The sequence below is a fragment of the Pecten maximus genome, chromosome 2 (genome assembly GCF_902652985.1).
Source record: "Pecten maximus chromosome 2, xPecMax1.1, whole genome shotgun sequence".
Classification (NCBI taxonomy): Eukaryota; Metazoa; Mollusca; class Bivalvia; order Pectinida; family Pectinidae; genus Pecten; species Pecten maximus.
Genome location: NC_047016.1, coordinates 14,368,055 through 14,383,882, shown reverse-complemented (window position 1 = coordinate 14,383,882; position 15,828 = coordinate 14,368,055). Strand labels below are relative to the sequence as shown.

Genomic DNA, 15,828 nt, shown 5'->3' with positions numbered 1-15,828 from the left:
CATGTATTATGTACGTGTGTTATGTACGTGTTTTATGCGCTTGTGTTATGTACGTGTATTATATACGTGTATTATGTACGTGTATTATGTATGTGTATTATGTACGTGTATTATGTACGTGTATTATGTACGTGTGTTACGTACGTGTATTATTTACGTGTTTTATGTACGTGTATTATGTACGTGTGTTATGTACGTGTGTTATGTAGGTGTATTATATACGTGTATTATGTATGTGTATTATGTATGTGTGTTATGTACGTGTATTATGTACGTGTATTATGTATGTGTATTATGTACGTGTGTTATGTACGTGTATTATGTACGTGTATTATGTATGTGTATTATGTACGTGTATTATTTACGTGTTTTATGTACGTGTATTATGTACGTGTGTTATGTACGTGTGTTATGTAGGTGTATTATGTACGTGTATTATGTACGTGTGTTACGTACGTGTATTATTTACGTGTTTTATGTACGTGTATTATGTACGTGTGTTATGTACGTGTGTTATGGTGTATTATGTACGTGTATTATGTATGTGTATTATGTATGTGTATTATGTATGTGTGTTATGTACGTGTATTATGTACGTGTATTATGTATGTGTATTATGTACGTGTGTTATGTACGTGTATTATGTACGTGTATTATGTACGTGTGTTATGTACGTGTATTATGTAGGTGTATTATGTATGTGTATTATATACGTGTATTATGTACGTGTATTATGTACGTGTGTTATGTACGTGTATTATGTACGTGTGTTATGTACGTGTATTATGTACGTGTGTTACGTACGTGTATTATGTACATGTTGTATGTACTTGTATTATGTACGTGTGTTATGTACATGTATTATTTACGTGTGTTATATACGTTTTTTATGTATAGACAATAAGGATATAACCAGTGATATTAGATATATACCATCTGTAGTCCACGATCGATGAGATAGGTCTCAAGTTATCGCTATTTCTCGAATTCCTTATAAAGTCTTTGTCGGTCTCCCTATGACCCTAGTTACCTGTGCCTGTCAGATTAAAATTGTTAACGTACATGTATTTCTATTTGAAGGGATAAATACCATCCTAAAGTCGATGAACCTTAAAGAGGGTGACGGTATCCTAGCAACGGACAACACATATCAGGCAATTCGATACACATGCGAACATATGAAGGCATCAAATAACGGTATTGTATGCGGGAGGTTTTAACGAAATCGGGTTATTTTTCGGCATAGCCGTATAATATTCTTTTGTTCCCGGATATGACGCGACAGGTGGCGTTACTGGTCACGATGAAGTTTGTGATTGGTCAATGTAGCGGTAAATGCAAAAATGCAGATATGCAGTTAAAAACGAAACAAAGTTAAGATTGAATGTAAGCTGAATGTAAGCTTTCCAAATGACACATTGATAAAATTATATTCCTGGTTCAAATGCAGTCTCATTATCACCAAAAATGATTCAACCTGATATGATTTTGTTATCCGTGCTGAAACACATTAGTTCGTTGATTTAATTTCACCAGCAGTTTTACATTATAACCACCAGCATTAAAGATATGCCGTTTATCTTTTTAAAAGATATTTCTTGTTAAAGGGACATCACGGTAAAAACGTTGTAATTTTCATTGAATATACGTGTTTTGTTCCTTTCCAGTTATGTTTCTGTGCTGTCCAAATGTTTACAGTCAATCCCTATGTCCAGCTTGACCACTTGATTTAGTTGGGAATCCCCCTCTAAATTTAGCGCGGAAATTATTTTTAAATCATCACGTGACTGTTTTGAAATCGCGGCAACACAAACACTCGATAGTTTACAAGGCGAAATATTCCATCTGGGATAACGATATTATACAGTGGTTTAAATGTTAAATAACACGTTCTGTATATATTCCGGCACACAAATTTATGTGTAAATAAGTGTAAACACTGTACATATACAAAATGTAGTATAGTGACAGTAGCGATGTTCTGGTACAGACTGTATAAATATTACTGAGTTTATGTAACTATTACTGAGTTTGTGTATTACCGAGATTGTCATGACCTACTATCCAGCAATCAAGCAGAATACGAGCAGCGTCCGTATTACTGCTGTTTTCATGTTTGAACTGTATTGTACTGCTTCCCCAGTTTAATTCTAGGATTATGTTTTATCCATTTTCCCATTATTCTCTTCATTGCGGAAGCTGTTATCGTTTTCAACCGCAGTCGATTCACATTGGAAGCCATTTTTGTTTTCAGGTTTTTTAGTGTGTTGTGCGCAAGCGTGTTATCGTATATGTCACAAAATTTGCATATTCAGACTATTGATCAACGGATTGTGATAACCTTTTTATAATTAATAATTGATGTTTTTTATGTACATATATCATCAAATTCGAATGGTTACTGTTCATAAGGATATTTGTTTTAAAGATATACCCAATAATATGAAAAAATACAAAATAAAAATTGGTTTACCGTGATGTCCCTTTAATAGATCACATGAAAAACATGTTTCTGTCAGATAGATAAATCACATGGAATTGGAGATATCATTAAATTGTTTTAAACATACCCCTACCTGGATACGGAAGTCTATAACTGTCATCTGGAGTTTGGTCTTACCTCTTATAAAGAGATAATTAATCTATCTTCTAATTACGAGATGATTTTATCATAACGAGATAAAATAAAGAGATAAAATAATATATCTTTTAATAACGAGATGATTTTATCATAACGAGATAATAACACCCAGATGACACGTGTAGGCTTTCGTAGTTTGGCTAATGCTGTTACGTAATTTCAGGATCCCGTTACCATATGATGGATATCAAGTATCCTATACAATGTGTGGAGGACGTTGTGGATCAGTACCGACAGTTCCTTTCCACTCACCCGCACATACGGCTGGCAGTCATAGGCAAGTTTCTTATCACAAGGTCATAACTTAGCGAGACGTTTTTGTATAAGGTTTTGAACAATTACCTAAGTATTGATAATGACTTTATCGGCAAACAAGCTTGCTTGAGACCGCATTTCAGAACAAAGGCCAAGACATTCTGTACTGTGTAAATAGAAAAGTATCCAAAAGCAAACCGAAACCTCAAGAAATTAAAAAAAGAATTAACAAAATTACTGTATTTCACTTTAACAGAAAAATCTAGGTTATTGTTACTATAAATAGAAACGATTTCAGAGCTTCATTGGGTTATTGCTACTAATATTGTTATCACAGATCACATCACAAGTCCCACCGCAGTTGTCATGCCCATTCAGAAAATCATTCAGGTGTGTCGAGACCACAACGTTTTGTGCATGATAGACGGTGCACATGCGCCAGGACAGGTACCAATAGACATTACGGACCTGAATCCTGATTTTTACACAGGTCAGTAACTTGAACCTTGACCAATTGAAGGCATTTGAAGGTATTAATTGTTGTCTTGTTTTCATTTCACTACCATGTCGCGCGCAGCAGCCGGTAAATCTCGTAAACCACCTGGTAAACACCACAGGGACCTGGTAATTTGTTACAGTCTACATTTATTTGGACCTTCCCCAGTGTGTATAGCACATTTTAAGACGTTTTGGGTTTTGCTTCACTATCTAAATCATAATGTTAAATCATGCTTCTCTCATGCAATCTAAGAATGCAACACCCCAGAAATGAGGGGGAAATACGACGCCTCTAAACGCCTTTCGTTCCAGAAAGATGATATTTTGTTGGAACGCAATACACAGGACTTGGGACGAAAATCTCTGTTCACGGTTTGGTACTATAATACACATAATGGCCCGTGTGTTGGGCATTCGGGTCAAGTCCCTGTGAGCAATACTACATTTATTTCATTCGAACACAATATTTAATTGGAACATAATTATTTTTCTTCTATGCTGTCCTTTCCCATCCACCGTAGAGTAGGTACATGGATGTAAATATATTAAAATGTTGATATTCTGTAAATGGTCAGGTAATCTCCACAAGTGGGCCTATACCCCGAGAGGGTGTGCCCTCTTGTACGTGAAGAAAGAACACCAGTCCTGGGTCCGCCCTCTAGTCACCTCATGGTATTATTTGAAGGAGTTCACCATGGAATTCTTCATGCAGGGAACACGTGACGATTGTGCTTACATCGCAGTGCCCGACGCTCTTAAGTTCTATGAGGATCTCGGAGGAATGGTAAATATTATATAAACTGAGTGTTTCTTTTTTTTTTTTTTTTTTTTTTTAGGGTACAAAATACTTTTATTTCCCAGACATTTATGCATGAAGACCACTGCCAAGGTTGGGACCCTGGGATCAGTGTCCGAACAAATAGGTCCTCATGGAAGAGGGCTCTCATTCAACATACAATATAGTATAATGTACCAAACTGAGTGTTTCTTGTATCGGGAAGGAAATATCAACAATAAAGATATGTTCGTTTTTGTTTCTAAAAATACACAATTATGTATCCTTTTGTCAAACTCCTGTCTGTGTACATCTGTATGAAACTGGATATAAACCTATGGGGAGTTAGTGACTGGACCGCCCTTTTAAAAATCTGATATGGGTCGACTTATAGAACATTTCTGTCCATAACTGGACCGCCCTTTTAAAAATCTGATATGGGTCGACTTATAGAACATTTCTGTCCATACCTGGACACAAAAGTACAAGATTTTCTGTATGTGACTTGATAGTGATCGGACGTATAAGTGATGATATTCTTAGTGTATATGAACAAAAAATGTGTTTATTTAAATTTTGCAAGGCTGCAATTACTGGATACACCTCCTCCCTATTGGACCACGTGACTGACCGGATGGTGGCAGAATGGGGGACGGACAAACTGCCCATCCCCCGGGACATGGAAGCGCCCTGTATGAAAATGATCAGACTACCTAAGATGGACCAATATGACGTGTCGACGGTACGTGTTGAGTATTTAGCATATTGGTATAATTATTTAAGGTATATCATGTTTGAAGGTTTATATTAGCGGGATGTAAGAATGGTGAGGCATTTAGATCGAAGACTTGATGAACGACTTACTGTTGTGTTGCAGGCCGAAGGGTACCGACTGATGGATGACCTGTTTTATGAACATGATATACAAGTACAGATATTTTGTGTTCTTGACAACCTGTACGTCCGTTTGTCTGCTAACGTCTACAACTACCCAGACGAGTATAGTCTTTTCATCAATCTCATCCGTGATGTGGCACAAAACAAGCGACCAATGTGTCTGAACAGGAAATCGGAAAAGACTACAGGGGTTTCCGACATGCCATTCTCCGACAAATAAACAACTGTCATGGCGATGTAAATAATAAATAAAAATCATTAAATAAAACATTTAATGCAGCTCACAATGTTCGGACTTATTTTTATAAATTGTTTTGTCCTTCCACAAATATTACAATACCGCCTGTGTTTTAGAACAATGTGTCTTGATATATAAACATAAAACGGTTGTGCCTTAACCTAAATCACTTAGTGTCGATGTACGCAAAGAGAGTGAAAAATGAAAACAAAGACTTACGTCATTTTATCAAAGTTTAACGTCATCGCAACAACGGAGGGCAGAGTATAAACAGAAAATACGAACGGAAGGCAGAGTATAAACAGAAAATACGAACGGAGGGCAGAGTATAAACAGAAAATACAAACGGAGGGCAGAGTATAAACAGAAAATACGAACGGAAGGCAGAGTATAAACAGAAAATACGAACGGAAGGCAGAGTATAAACAGAAAATACGAACGGAGGGCAGAGTATAAACAGAAAATACGAACGGAAGGCAGAGTATAAACAGAAAATACAAACGGAGGGCAGAGTATAAACAGAAAAGAAAATACGAACGGAAGGCAGAGTATAAACAGAAAATACGAACGGAGGGCCGAGTATAAACAGAAAATACAAACGGAGGGCAGAGTATAAACAGAAAATACGAACGGAAGGCAGAGTATAAACAGAAAATACGAACGGAAGGCAGAGTATAAACAGAAAAGCAATTAAACACAAGACACTTTACCTCAATGTAATCAAAACAAGACGCTTTACCTCAATGCAATTAAACACAGGACACTTTACCTCAATGCAATTAAACACAGGACACTTTACCTCAATGCAATTAAACACAGGACACTTTACCTCAATGCAATTAAACACAAGACACTTTACCTCAATGTAATCAAAACAAGACGCTTTACCTCAATGTAATTAAACACAAGACGCTTTACCTCAATGCAATTAAACACATGGTGTATATTACCTTTGTCCACTCTAGTCAATATTACTATTGCAAAATACGTGTGTGTCATGGGAGGGCGAAACAGTGGTATGGTGCAGTTTAATTCATTGTCTGGTTATACTTACTTTCAAGTGAAAGGAAGATGCTATAACCAGAAGAAAAAATACCAACTTCGCGATGATACGAAATATGAAGCTACTAGCACATATCTAGACGCGCGGATTTCTCTTCAATTAGCCACTCGATATGCATTTTGTAAATATGATATTGAACTATCATGTGATGGTTCAGTTCATCATCATCTTTTGTATTAGTAGAATCGCATATGGTGCAGATAAAACAACTATACAACTATACGGTCATATTCCCTTATTGGTATATAATGCAGTACATCATCACAGGTTTGGTCTCTGACCTACGTTCCAGAAATGCTGGCCACTGGGGCTGCTGAAGAACAACTATCTCCAGTTGGTTGCTGTTGGCTGGCGAGGAATTCCAAATTACACTGGCCATTACTGGCCTTACAAGTGTCATATCACAGATCATTGGTGATTCGTGGTAAGTGGTAACTGATAAGATGTTTCATTGCAAGAAAAATCAAGTGTTAGCTTTAATAGCCCGGTTGATATGTTTTTTCCAGCTGATGTTATTCTGGTTGCTCACTCCGAAGTATTTTGCTTAATCTACCTCCTCTATGGTGTGACTTCCTAAACTTTTCAGAGCGTCGGGGTCGGCTTAGAGTTTCTATTTAAGACGTCAGCTATACAACTCTGGATGTCACCTCACTACGTAGTGTTGTAGCTTGTGTGGCAGCCTGACATGTGGGACCCTGTTAAACGCTTCGGAAAAGTTCGAGAGACATTTTTTGACTCTAGCTGTCGACACATTTGGTCAGGTCCCTTAAAGGTTAAAATCAAGTTGTGTCTTGCAAGGGGACGGTTTCCTGATGCCGTGTTCCCCACTTCGGAACCATGTTTTCTCTGTTGGTAAAGCTCAAAACGTTTTGGATTTGAGTCCTGCGATATGATGTTGATAAGGTCGTCATTGTGTACTTGTTTTCTTACAGGCACTTTTTGTTGCTTTCTTGGTAATCTTCGTCGCGCGGTCATTGGGAGAGTTGAATCTCCTAGCGCGGTTGTAGCTGCGCGTCTTGTGGCGAAAACCTCTTGATTTATCTAAGGGCTAGTTGTAGCATATTCCCGGGACGTTGTGATTGGCATTGGTCCATAGGTCTTTCTATATCCATAGAGATGGAATCCATGCCTGTCAGTGAATTTATTAGCAAACTCACGACAGTCTTCCTTCATCTGGTCGATATTTGCCATTTTCCACAAAAAATCATTTTCTCCTTATCCTGAATGTTTTACTGAGGATTCCATATAAATTGTACGTCTGTGTATTGCAAATGTCATGCTATTATTGTTTGCTGAAACAGAGACCTATATACTAGGGATTCGCAACAAGCTCATTGGCTTACCAAACGTCACCGCCGAGCGGAAGATCGGGTGATTTATCCCAGAGTGCATTGCATCGTTGTTCACATCTGCCGATATACATTACAGTACATAGGTATAACTATCGCCAGTGTGAAGTTATCTCGGCCAAACGCGGTGACATAATAGGACTGAGACCACAATTAAGTACTTCCGGGTTCAGGCCCCACGAATGAAGTCCCCTCAGAAATGTATGTATTTCATGGAAATAAATCAAATGCCTGTTTGAACTTGATTTTTGTCTATGAATTTAATGTAAATTTATAGTAGAGATGTCAATCTATGTTTTGTGATGTAAAATATTATTATTGATCATGTATTTTGTGCGCCAGGGTCCTGTGTGAAAAGTCCTGATTTGACCTCTACCCCTGACCCGGATGTATATAATCCACGTTGGTGACACATTTTGACAGCTAACTCCAGAAAATGCTGAACATGCTATGTTGAAACTTTTATATTTTGCTTCTCACATGTTGGTCTTGGCCAGGTGAGTTGGAAAATTGGATATGAGATTTTGGGAATTTTCTATGAATTTTAATGTTACAATGAAACATATAGCGAAGCTAATTGTGGTCTCGGTCCTAATATGTGCACAGACAGTCGTCGCCATCTCTTGGCACGGCACATGTCACTAATATAAACAACTCCGATATCCACCTATTGCGCAGCCGCAGCGCTTGGTCTCGCTATAGATCTCGTGCTAAATATACCTCCGGTTATGAGAACAATAGGTGAGGTCGTGACTCTGCGAGAAAAGCGGTTGTTGCGAATCCCTAGTATATAGGTCTCTGGCTGAAATAATAGCATATATAACGCAAACTTTCTTTGTGAAGTATGGTGATACATATAGTGACTTTGCATTCCACGGTGATTTTCTCTTTCTCTTTTGTCTTGAATTTTGATGCTTTAGTAACATTCCGTAGAAACCGTAGGGCCATGCGAAGATATTTTTCAGCACGTATATGAAGTTAGTTATGGTGTCCTCCTCCTCCTCGTCCTCCTCCTCCTACTACTACTACTACTACCACTACCACTACCACTACCACCATCACCACCACCACCCCCACCACCACTGATCAAGTTGAGAATGTGGTACTGATACTATCGTTCTGATCAAGTTGAGAAGACGGTACTAATACTATCATGCTGATTAAGTTGACAAGTCGTTCGTACAATTTATGTTTAGGTGCGTATGTACATTGTATACCTGTAGTTGGGTACTTATAGGAGTTTTTCAAGTGGGTAACAATGGTCTGCAATAATTTTGACTATTTACAGTAATTTCTACTGGGTTGAAGAAATGCAAACGTTAATGATATACCGTCTATAATAATAATTATACAATGTAGTTCATTTTAATTCGACATATAATACAATTACCAAACTGCCGTTAGATGTGATATGGCAAGCCGTTTTAACATTTAATCCCATTTCCTCTTAAGTGAAAAAGGAATTTCACTTAAGTGAAAAAGGAATTTCACTTAAGTGAAAAAGGAATTTCACTTAAGTGAAAAAGGAATTTCACTTAAGTGAAAAAGGAATTTCACTTAAGTGAAAAAAACATAATGCAAATAATTTATTCACCTTAAGGCAGAGACATATATACAGATATATGTCTCTGCTTAAGGTAAAAAGAATTTCACTTAAGTGAAATAAAACATAATGCAAATAAATGTTAATATCCCTTAAGACAAAAAGAATTTCACTTAAGTGAAAAAAAATTATGTGCAGACATAATTCAAAATACTTGTCCCTTAAGTGAAATTCTTTTCATCTTAAGGTAAATAAAACTGACCATATGTCCATAAAGTCACTCTGTCCTCCTATCCACCCCATGGTATAATGGAATGAACCCCTTGGACCTGTCAACTAAGAAACAGCGTGAGTAAACTTTAACTTTGATACGTTCTTCTTATCACTTATCATAAGGGAAATAAATAAAACATATATTTAATGGAATTAAAACATAAGTGAAAGTAAATCATATGGGAAATAGTATTGATTTTACTCACAACAAATGAAGTAGAGAAAAGGTCTCGAATTGGTCAGAAATTAAACACCCAATGCTTGGTCAACAGATGGACTAGTCCATATCTGATTCATGAGAGTGGGTGTCCTATCTATGCAACAGTAGCATTTGCATTATGTTTTATTTCACTTAAGTGAAAAAGATTTTCCCTTAGGATGAATAAAATTTATTTCACTTAAGTGAAATTCTTTTTCACTTAAGTGAAATAAAACATAATGCAAAAAAAGTCTTTTAACCTTAAGGTAAAAAGTATTTCACTTAAGTGAAATAAATTTGAAGCATATTTTGCCTTAAGAGGAAATGGGATTAAATGTTAAAACGGCTTGCCATAGTATGTGTTTGTTTTCCTTTGCATATCTTGATATCTGGCAAGCCGTTTTAACATTTAATCCCATTTCCTCTTAAGGGGATGTTTTTTCACTTAAGTGAAATAAAACATAATGCAAATAAATGTTAAAATCCCTTAAGACCAAAAGAATTCACCTAAGTGAAAAAAAAGTATGTGCAGACATAATGCAAAATACTTGTCCCTTAAGTGAAATTCTTTTCATCTTAAGGTAAATAAAACTGACCATATGTCAATAAAGTCACTCTGTCCTCCTATCCACCCCATGGTATAATGGAATGAACCCCTTGGACCTGTCAACTAAGAAACAGCGTGAGTAAACTTTAACTTTGATACGTTCTTCTTATCACTTATCATAAGGGAAATAAATAAAACATATATTTAATGGAATTAAAACATAAGTGAAAGTAAATCATATGGGAAATAGTATTGATTTTACTCACAACAAATGAAGTAGAGAAAAGGTCTCGAATTGGTCAGAAATTAAACACCCAATGCTTGGTCAACAGATGGACTAGTCCATATCTGATTCATGAGAGTGGGTGTCCTATCTATGCAACAGTAGCATTTGCATTATGTTTTATTTCACTTAAGTGAAAAAGATTTTCCCTTAGGATGAATAAAATTTATTTCACTTAAGTGAAATTCTTTTTCACTTAAGTGAAATAAAACATAATGCAAAAAAAGTCTTTTAACCTTAAGGTAAAAAGTATTTCACTTAAGTGAAATAAATTTGAAGCATATTTTGCCTTAAGAGGAAATGGGATTAAATGTTAAAACGGCTTGCCATAGTATGTGTTTGTTTTCCTTTGCATATCTTGATATCTGGCAAGCCGTTTTAACATTTAATCCCATTTCCTCTTAAGGGGATGTTTTTTCACTTAAGTGAAATAAAACATAATGCAAATAAATGTTAAAATCCCTTAAGACCAAAAGAATTCACCTAAGTGAAAAAAAGTATGTGCAGACATAATGCAAAATACTTGTCCCTTAAGTGAAATTCTTTTCATCTTAAGGTAAATAAAACTGACCATATGTCAATAAAGTCACTCTGTCCTCCTATCCACCCCATGGTATAATGGAATGAACCCCTTGGACCTGTCAACTAAGAAACAGTGTGAGTAAACTTTAACTTTGATACGTTCTTATCACTTATCATAAGGGAAATAAATAAAACATATATTTAATGGAATTAAAACATAAGTGAAAGTAAATCATATGGGAAATAGTATTGATTTTACTAACAACAAATGAAGTAGAGAAAAGGTCTCGAATTGGTCGGAAATTAAACACCCAATGCTTGATCAATAGATGGACTAGTCCATATCTGATTCATGAGAGTGGGTGTCCGATTTACTCAGCAGCAGCATTTGCATTATGTTTTATTTCACTTAAGTGAAAAAAATTTTTCCCTTAAGATGAATAAGATTTATTTCACTTAAGTGAAATTCTTTTTCACTTAAGTGAAATAAAACATAATGCAAAAAAAAGTCTTTTAACCTTAAGGTAAAAAGTATTTCACTTAAGTGAAATAAATTTGAAGCATATTTTACCTTAAGAGGAAATGGGATTAAATGTTAAAACGGCTTGCCATAGTATGGCTAGATATCACTTTTTTTTATCTTCACGTGCTGTAACACGTTCTTGCGCACCACCAGTATCAAAATATTTGATATTACGAATGAAAATTAAAAATTGGCGAACCAGTTTGTGCGTAAACGAACAGGCCTCAGGTGCTAGACCGTTTCGAATGCGCCTAAATGTTTTACATCCGGTTTTGAAACAATCATGGCCGCGGTCAGAAGCAAAGTCGTAACGATTGCCAGAAACAGACTGTTCCACAAGATTTCAAGTACGTTTTGCAATAACAATCAGTGTTGTATGTTAAATTTTCTTCTAAAAGGTGTTTACAAATAGAAGAAATCAATCTTCTTGGCATAGAATTGGTGCAGATAATTGTTTTCATGCGTTTTCACCCATGATGATGATTTTGTTTAACGAGTGTGACGGCCCAGTATTTTGTAAGATTTCTGGCCCTTATACATATGTATATCCCAGGCTAAACCAACTTGTGATTATTTCTTATCTTATCAGAATGCAACTTGTACTGATGAAATACTTCAAATAAGAATATTGTAAGACTGATTTTATTTCAGTTGTGGAAATCGTGTAGATATGATATCTGTATATATATCTAGATGTCATTTTGAACTTTTTCATACCAGGCAAACATGCTGCAAGTTGTCCAGTGCATTCTCTTGTGAAAAAGAAGGTGATAGATATTCCGTGTGCCTCTTCCATCTCTTGCCAGGGAAACAGCAGACTGTACAGTATTACCAACGAAAGCCAAGAGATTCACACAACGGGTTTAGATGGTAAGACATGGGCAGGCAGTAAACAGAGACATACACATGTGTGCACATACACATGTGTCAGTGTGCAGTACTGTGCATGTGTTATTTGGATTGAAGCAAAAGAAAAATTATCTTATACATACAATACAATTGATTCCTATTGTAGATTCAGAGCCCTTCATAGGCATGGTCACATTTATTATTTTTGTCTGGTATATGAGCATGAGATGGAGGCAAAGAGTGAGACATACATGTACATAATGATATAGGTGTTACTTTTATGACACTGCGGGTGACAGATCAACAAATAATAATTACACTAGAGCTATTCTCACCAAACATGTTTTATAGTTCTGTTTATGAGCAAGAGCAAAATTAAACAATTGCACACCATTTCTTTTATGATTAAAGCCTGTCTTAGACTTACTCGAGTTTCCTGTTAGGTGGGAATTTCACCTCTTTTTTTTTTCAAGTTAATTATGCATGGTCATCCCAACACAAATTTCAGGTTCTGAATTTCTCCTACAGTTTAATTACTGTTAATAGGACTTTGCTATGCTAATTAATTGTACAGTTTTGAAGCTTTACATTTAGCAGGATGTTGAACTTAATTTTGTTGCTAAATATACATGTGTCGTCATAACCAAATCTGGAATATATGTGTACTTTTTGGTATGAACGGCTTTTATATATTTCACATATTTCAGATTCTGAATATCCACTACAGTTTACTGTTTATTCAACTTTGTTAATTAATTGTACAATGTTAAAGTTTTTTCCATTTAGATAGGAGAGGGGGTGTTGAGCTTATTTTCTCTCTAGATCTTAAGTTCTAGACTTATTAGTACATACAATATAAATATATGTGCTATCATAGCCAAACCTAGACTATACCAATATCTATGCGTAGCTATGAACTTGGAAGTGTGCTTAATTTCTCCCTAAGATATGTATGGCCATCCCAACACACATTCCAGATTCTGAGCTCCACTACAGCTTATACGATTATTTGGAGTTATAGAAGCAGGGACATGAAAGACATTTACGTGTAATTCTTGTGCTTGTCATGTTATATTTATGATACTTTGTTTCAATGCAATGCAATATATATATATAACTGTAACATAAAAATCAATGATATGGTCCCCATTTCCCAGGGACCAAAAGGGATTAAGTTGACTGATCTTGATGTTTCAAAAATTTCATCAACCAAAAGAAATATATTTTGTTCAATTTAAATTAAAAGTGCTTTACAACAATTGTGAATTTCATGACCTTACAGTCTTGTGTTTTTCCTGTTAGAGGGGTTAAATTAAGTATAGTTTATAAGAAAATAATATTTGATGTGATTTGCTTAGTTTTCCTTGGAAATAATTCAAATTTGGGTTAGGTTGTCAGGTTGATGTAAACTCTATCTGATATAAGGCCCTTGTACTTTTTGTTATCAAACTTGCCAAAGCATTTCATTAAAATCTGAAAGGGGGAACTAAAACATCTTTCTATGTTATGGTTTAAAGTTGTTTTATCTAAAGTTGATCTTGTTTTTCTTTCCAGAAAAAATAATTGGCAATCCATTGAAACATGATGACTATTTCCAAGTGAAAGGTTTGGTCAAAGTGGAAGAACTCTTCGATGCAGGTGTTCATTTTGGTCACAAATCAGGAGTTCGTAATGAATACATGTTGCCCTACATATATGGAAACAGAGTCGGAGTAGACATTCTAGATCTTGGAAAGACAGTTGAGAATATGAAAATAGCATTAAATTTTTTAGCACATATAGCATATCGAGGAGGTGTGATTTTGTTTATCACAAAAAATGCTCTAAGTATGCCTCTGGTTGAGAAGACAGCAGAAGAAGCAGGAGAGTACAGTCATTGTAGGTACTGGAGGGGAGGAACATTCACCAATGCTACACAGCAGTTTGGCTCTGTCACACGCCTACCGGACACTTGTATTTTCCTAAGTACATTAAATTCTGTGTTTGAACAACACACTGCCATTGTTGAGAGTGCTAAGATGATGATTCCTACCATAGGTGTGGTGGACACTAACTCTGATCCAAGAATAATCACTTACCCAATTCCAGGGAATGATGATTCATTAAAATCAATAGAACTGTATTGTAGGCTTTTCAAAGATGCTATATTAAAAGGGAAAGAAAAGCGTAAGGAAGATGGATTAGACATAATGGAGTAAAAGATGTGCATTCAGTGAAATGCTTAGTAGAACTTAACAATATGACCATGAAATATTATTTGATAAATTTACACTTCAATTAAAATGGACTGCTTTGGACATTTATGGCTTTGTGTTATTAGTGTTATTTTGACCCCTTTTGGCCCGCCTCTCAGTTGCCTGGGGGTTTGGGGCCATAAAATCCACAATTTAGGTTGACCTTTGGCCCAGGAAGGTTTCTGAGTTGACCTAAAATAATTTACCGCTGATAGATGGATGATCACAGCAGTACCATTGCATAAGCTCACTTACCCTTCTGGCAGAGTCACAGGGGTCAAATTTCTTAGAAACAATTAAACAAGTTCTAAGGAAAATTTAAAAGGCTAAGAATGATGACTTTTGGCCAGCGATGTACAGGGATGAACGGCTGCCACCTTGGGGCATTGATATTCAAATTAATTATCTTGTTATATTTTTCAATGTCATTTAAGTCAAAGATGCTTCATTTTAAACCCACTTCTCAGATGACATTAATGGGAGGTGAGTGATATAGGCCCATTGGGCGTCTTGTTTTTAGATTTAGAATTTACATTTGACCAGTGTGACCTTGAAGGGAAATCAAGGCCAATCATTTGAACAAATTTTCAGTCTGTTACTTACTTATCAAAGCATGCCAATCACAATATAATGATCTTGCAATTTTAGCTCACCTGGTGAGAATGACCAAAGTGAGTTTGTGGTATACCGTGTTGCCCGTCAACAATTGACTTCTTCATAATTGCTGATTGGAATTTGACCAAATTTAGTCAGAAGCATTCTTTTGGGATGTGGACTCAAAAGTGTACAAATAGCTGACCACGGGGGGCCTGGCCAGAAGGGGTCAATTTGGCATATTGATATAAACGAGACTTCTGAAACTATGGGTACCCAGCAATGGATATTGCTCATATTTGCCTGGTAGCATCACCATGGGGATTCAAAATTATACAAATGGTGGGGTTGCCTCCCCCCCCCCCCCCCCCTTCTTATTAATTCATATCAATTGGACTGTATTTGATATAAATGACTTCTTTAAAACAAAGCAATGCTTTTTGTGTCGCCTTGAAAAGGTGACATATAGGTATTACTATGGCATTGTCGTTGTCCACACAATGGTTTCCGTGCAATAACTTAGTTCCCTTTGGCCAATCAAACAC

General features: G+C 36.0%; 2 protein-coding genes across 2 annotated transcripts in view; both read left to right on the top strand.

Moving 5' to 3' along the window:
- LOC117318653 (hercynylcysteine sulfoxide lyase-like) overlaps positions 1-5,348 on the top strand; it is a 31,417-nt gene extending 26,069 nt beyond the window's left edge. The window contains exons 4-9 of the mRNA XM_033873618.1: positions 1,081-1,197; positions 2,805-2,918; positions 3,234-3,386; positions 3,970-4,178; positions 4,753-4,911; positions 5,047-5,348. Coding sequence (XP_033729509.1) covers positions 1,081-1,197; positions 2,805-2,918; positions 3,234-3,386; positions 3,970-4,178; positions 4,753-4,911; positions 5,047-5,286 — 992 coding nt within the window. The 3' untranslated portion in view covers positions 5,287-5,348. The remainder of the gene's footprint in view (positions 1-1,080; positions 1,198-2,804; positions 2,919-3,233; positions 3,387-3,969; positions 4,179-4,752; positions 4,912-5,046) is intronic.
- Positions 5,349-11,857: 6,509 nt separating this feature from the next.
- Positions 11,858-14,754, top strand: LOC117318621 (28S ribosomal protein S2, mitochondrial-like). Its single transcript, XM_033873587.1, has 3 exons — positions 11,858-11,953; positions 12,327-12,476; positions 14,010-14,754. The coding sequence occupies exons 1-3, from the start codon at positions 11,890-11,892 to the stop codon at positions 14,651-14,653; spliced, it is 858 nt and encodes a 285-aa protein (XP_033729478.1). The 5' UTR covers positions 11,858-11,889; the 3' UTR covers positions 14,654-14,754.
- Positions 14,755-15,828: the final 1,074 nt, after the last annotated feature.

Bases quoted from the DNA above. Each gene is read 5' to 3' on its own strand.
- LOC117318621 (XM_033873587.1), top strand. From the start codon at position 11,890: ATGGCCGCGGTCAGAAGCAAAGTCGTAACGATTGCCAGAAACAGACTG. The intron at 11,954-12,326 runs GTACGTTTTGCA...TTTTCATACCAG, and splicing joins ACTGTTCCACAAGATTTCAA to GCAAACATGCTGCAAGTTGT. The intron at 12,477-14,009 runs GTAAGACATGGG...TTTTCTTTCCAG, and splicing joins TCACACAACGGGTTTAGATG to AAAAAATAATTGGCAATCCA.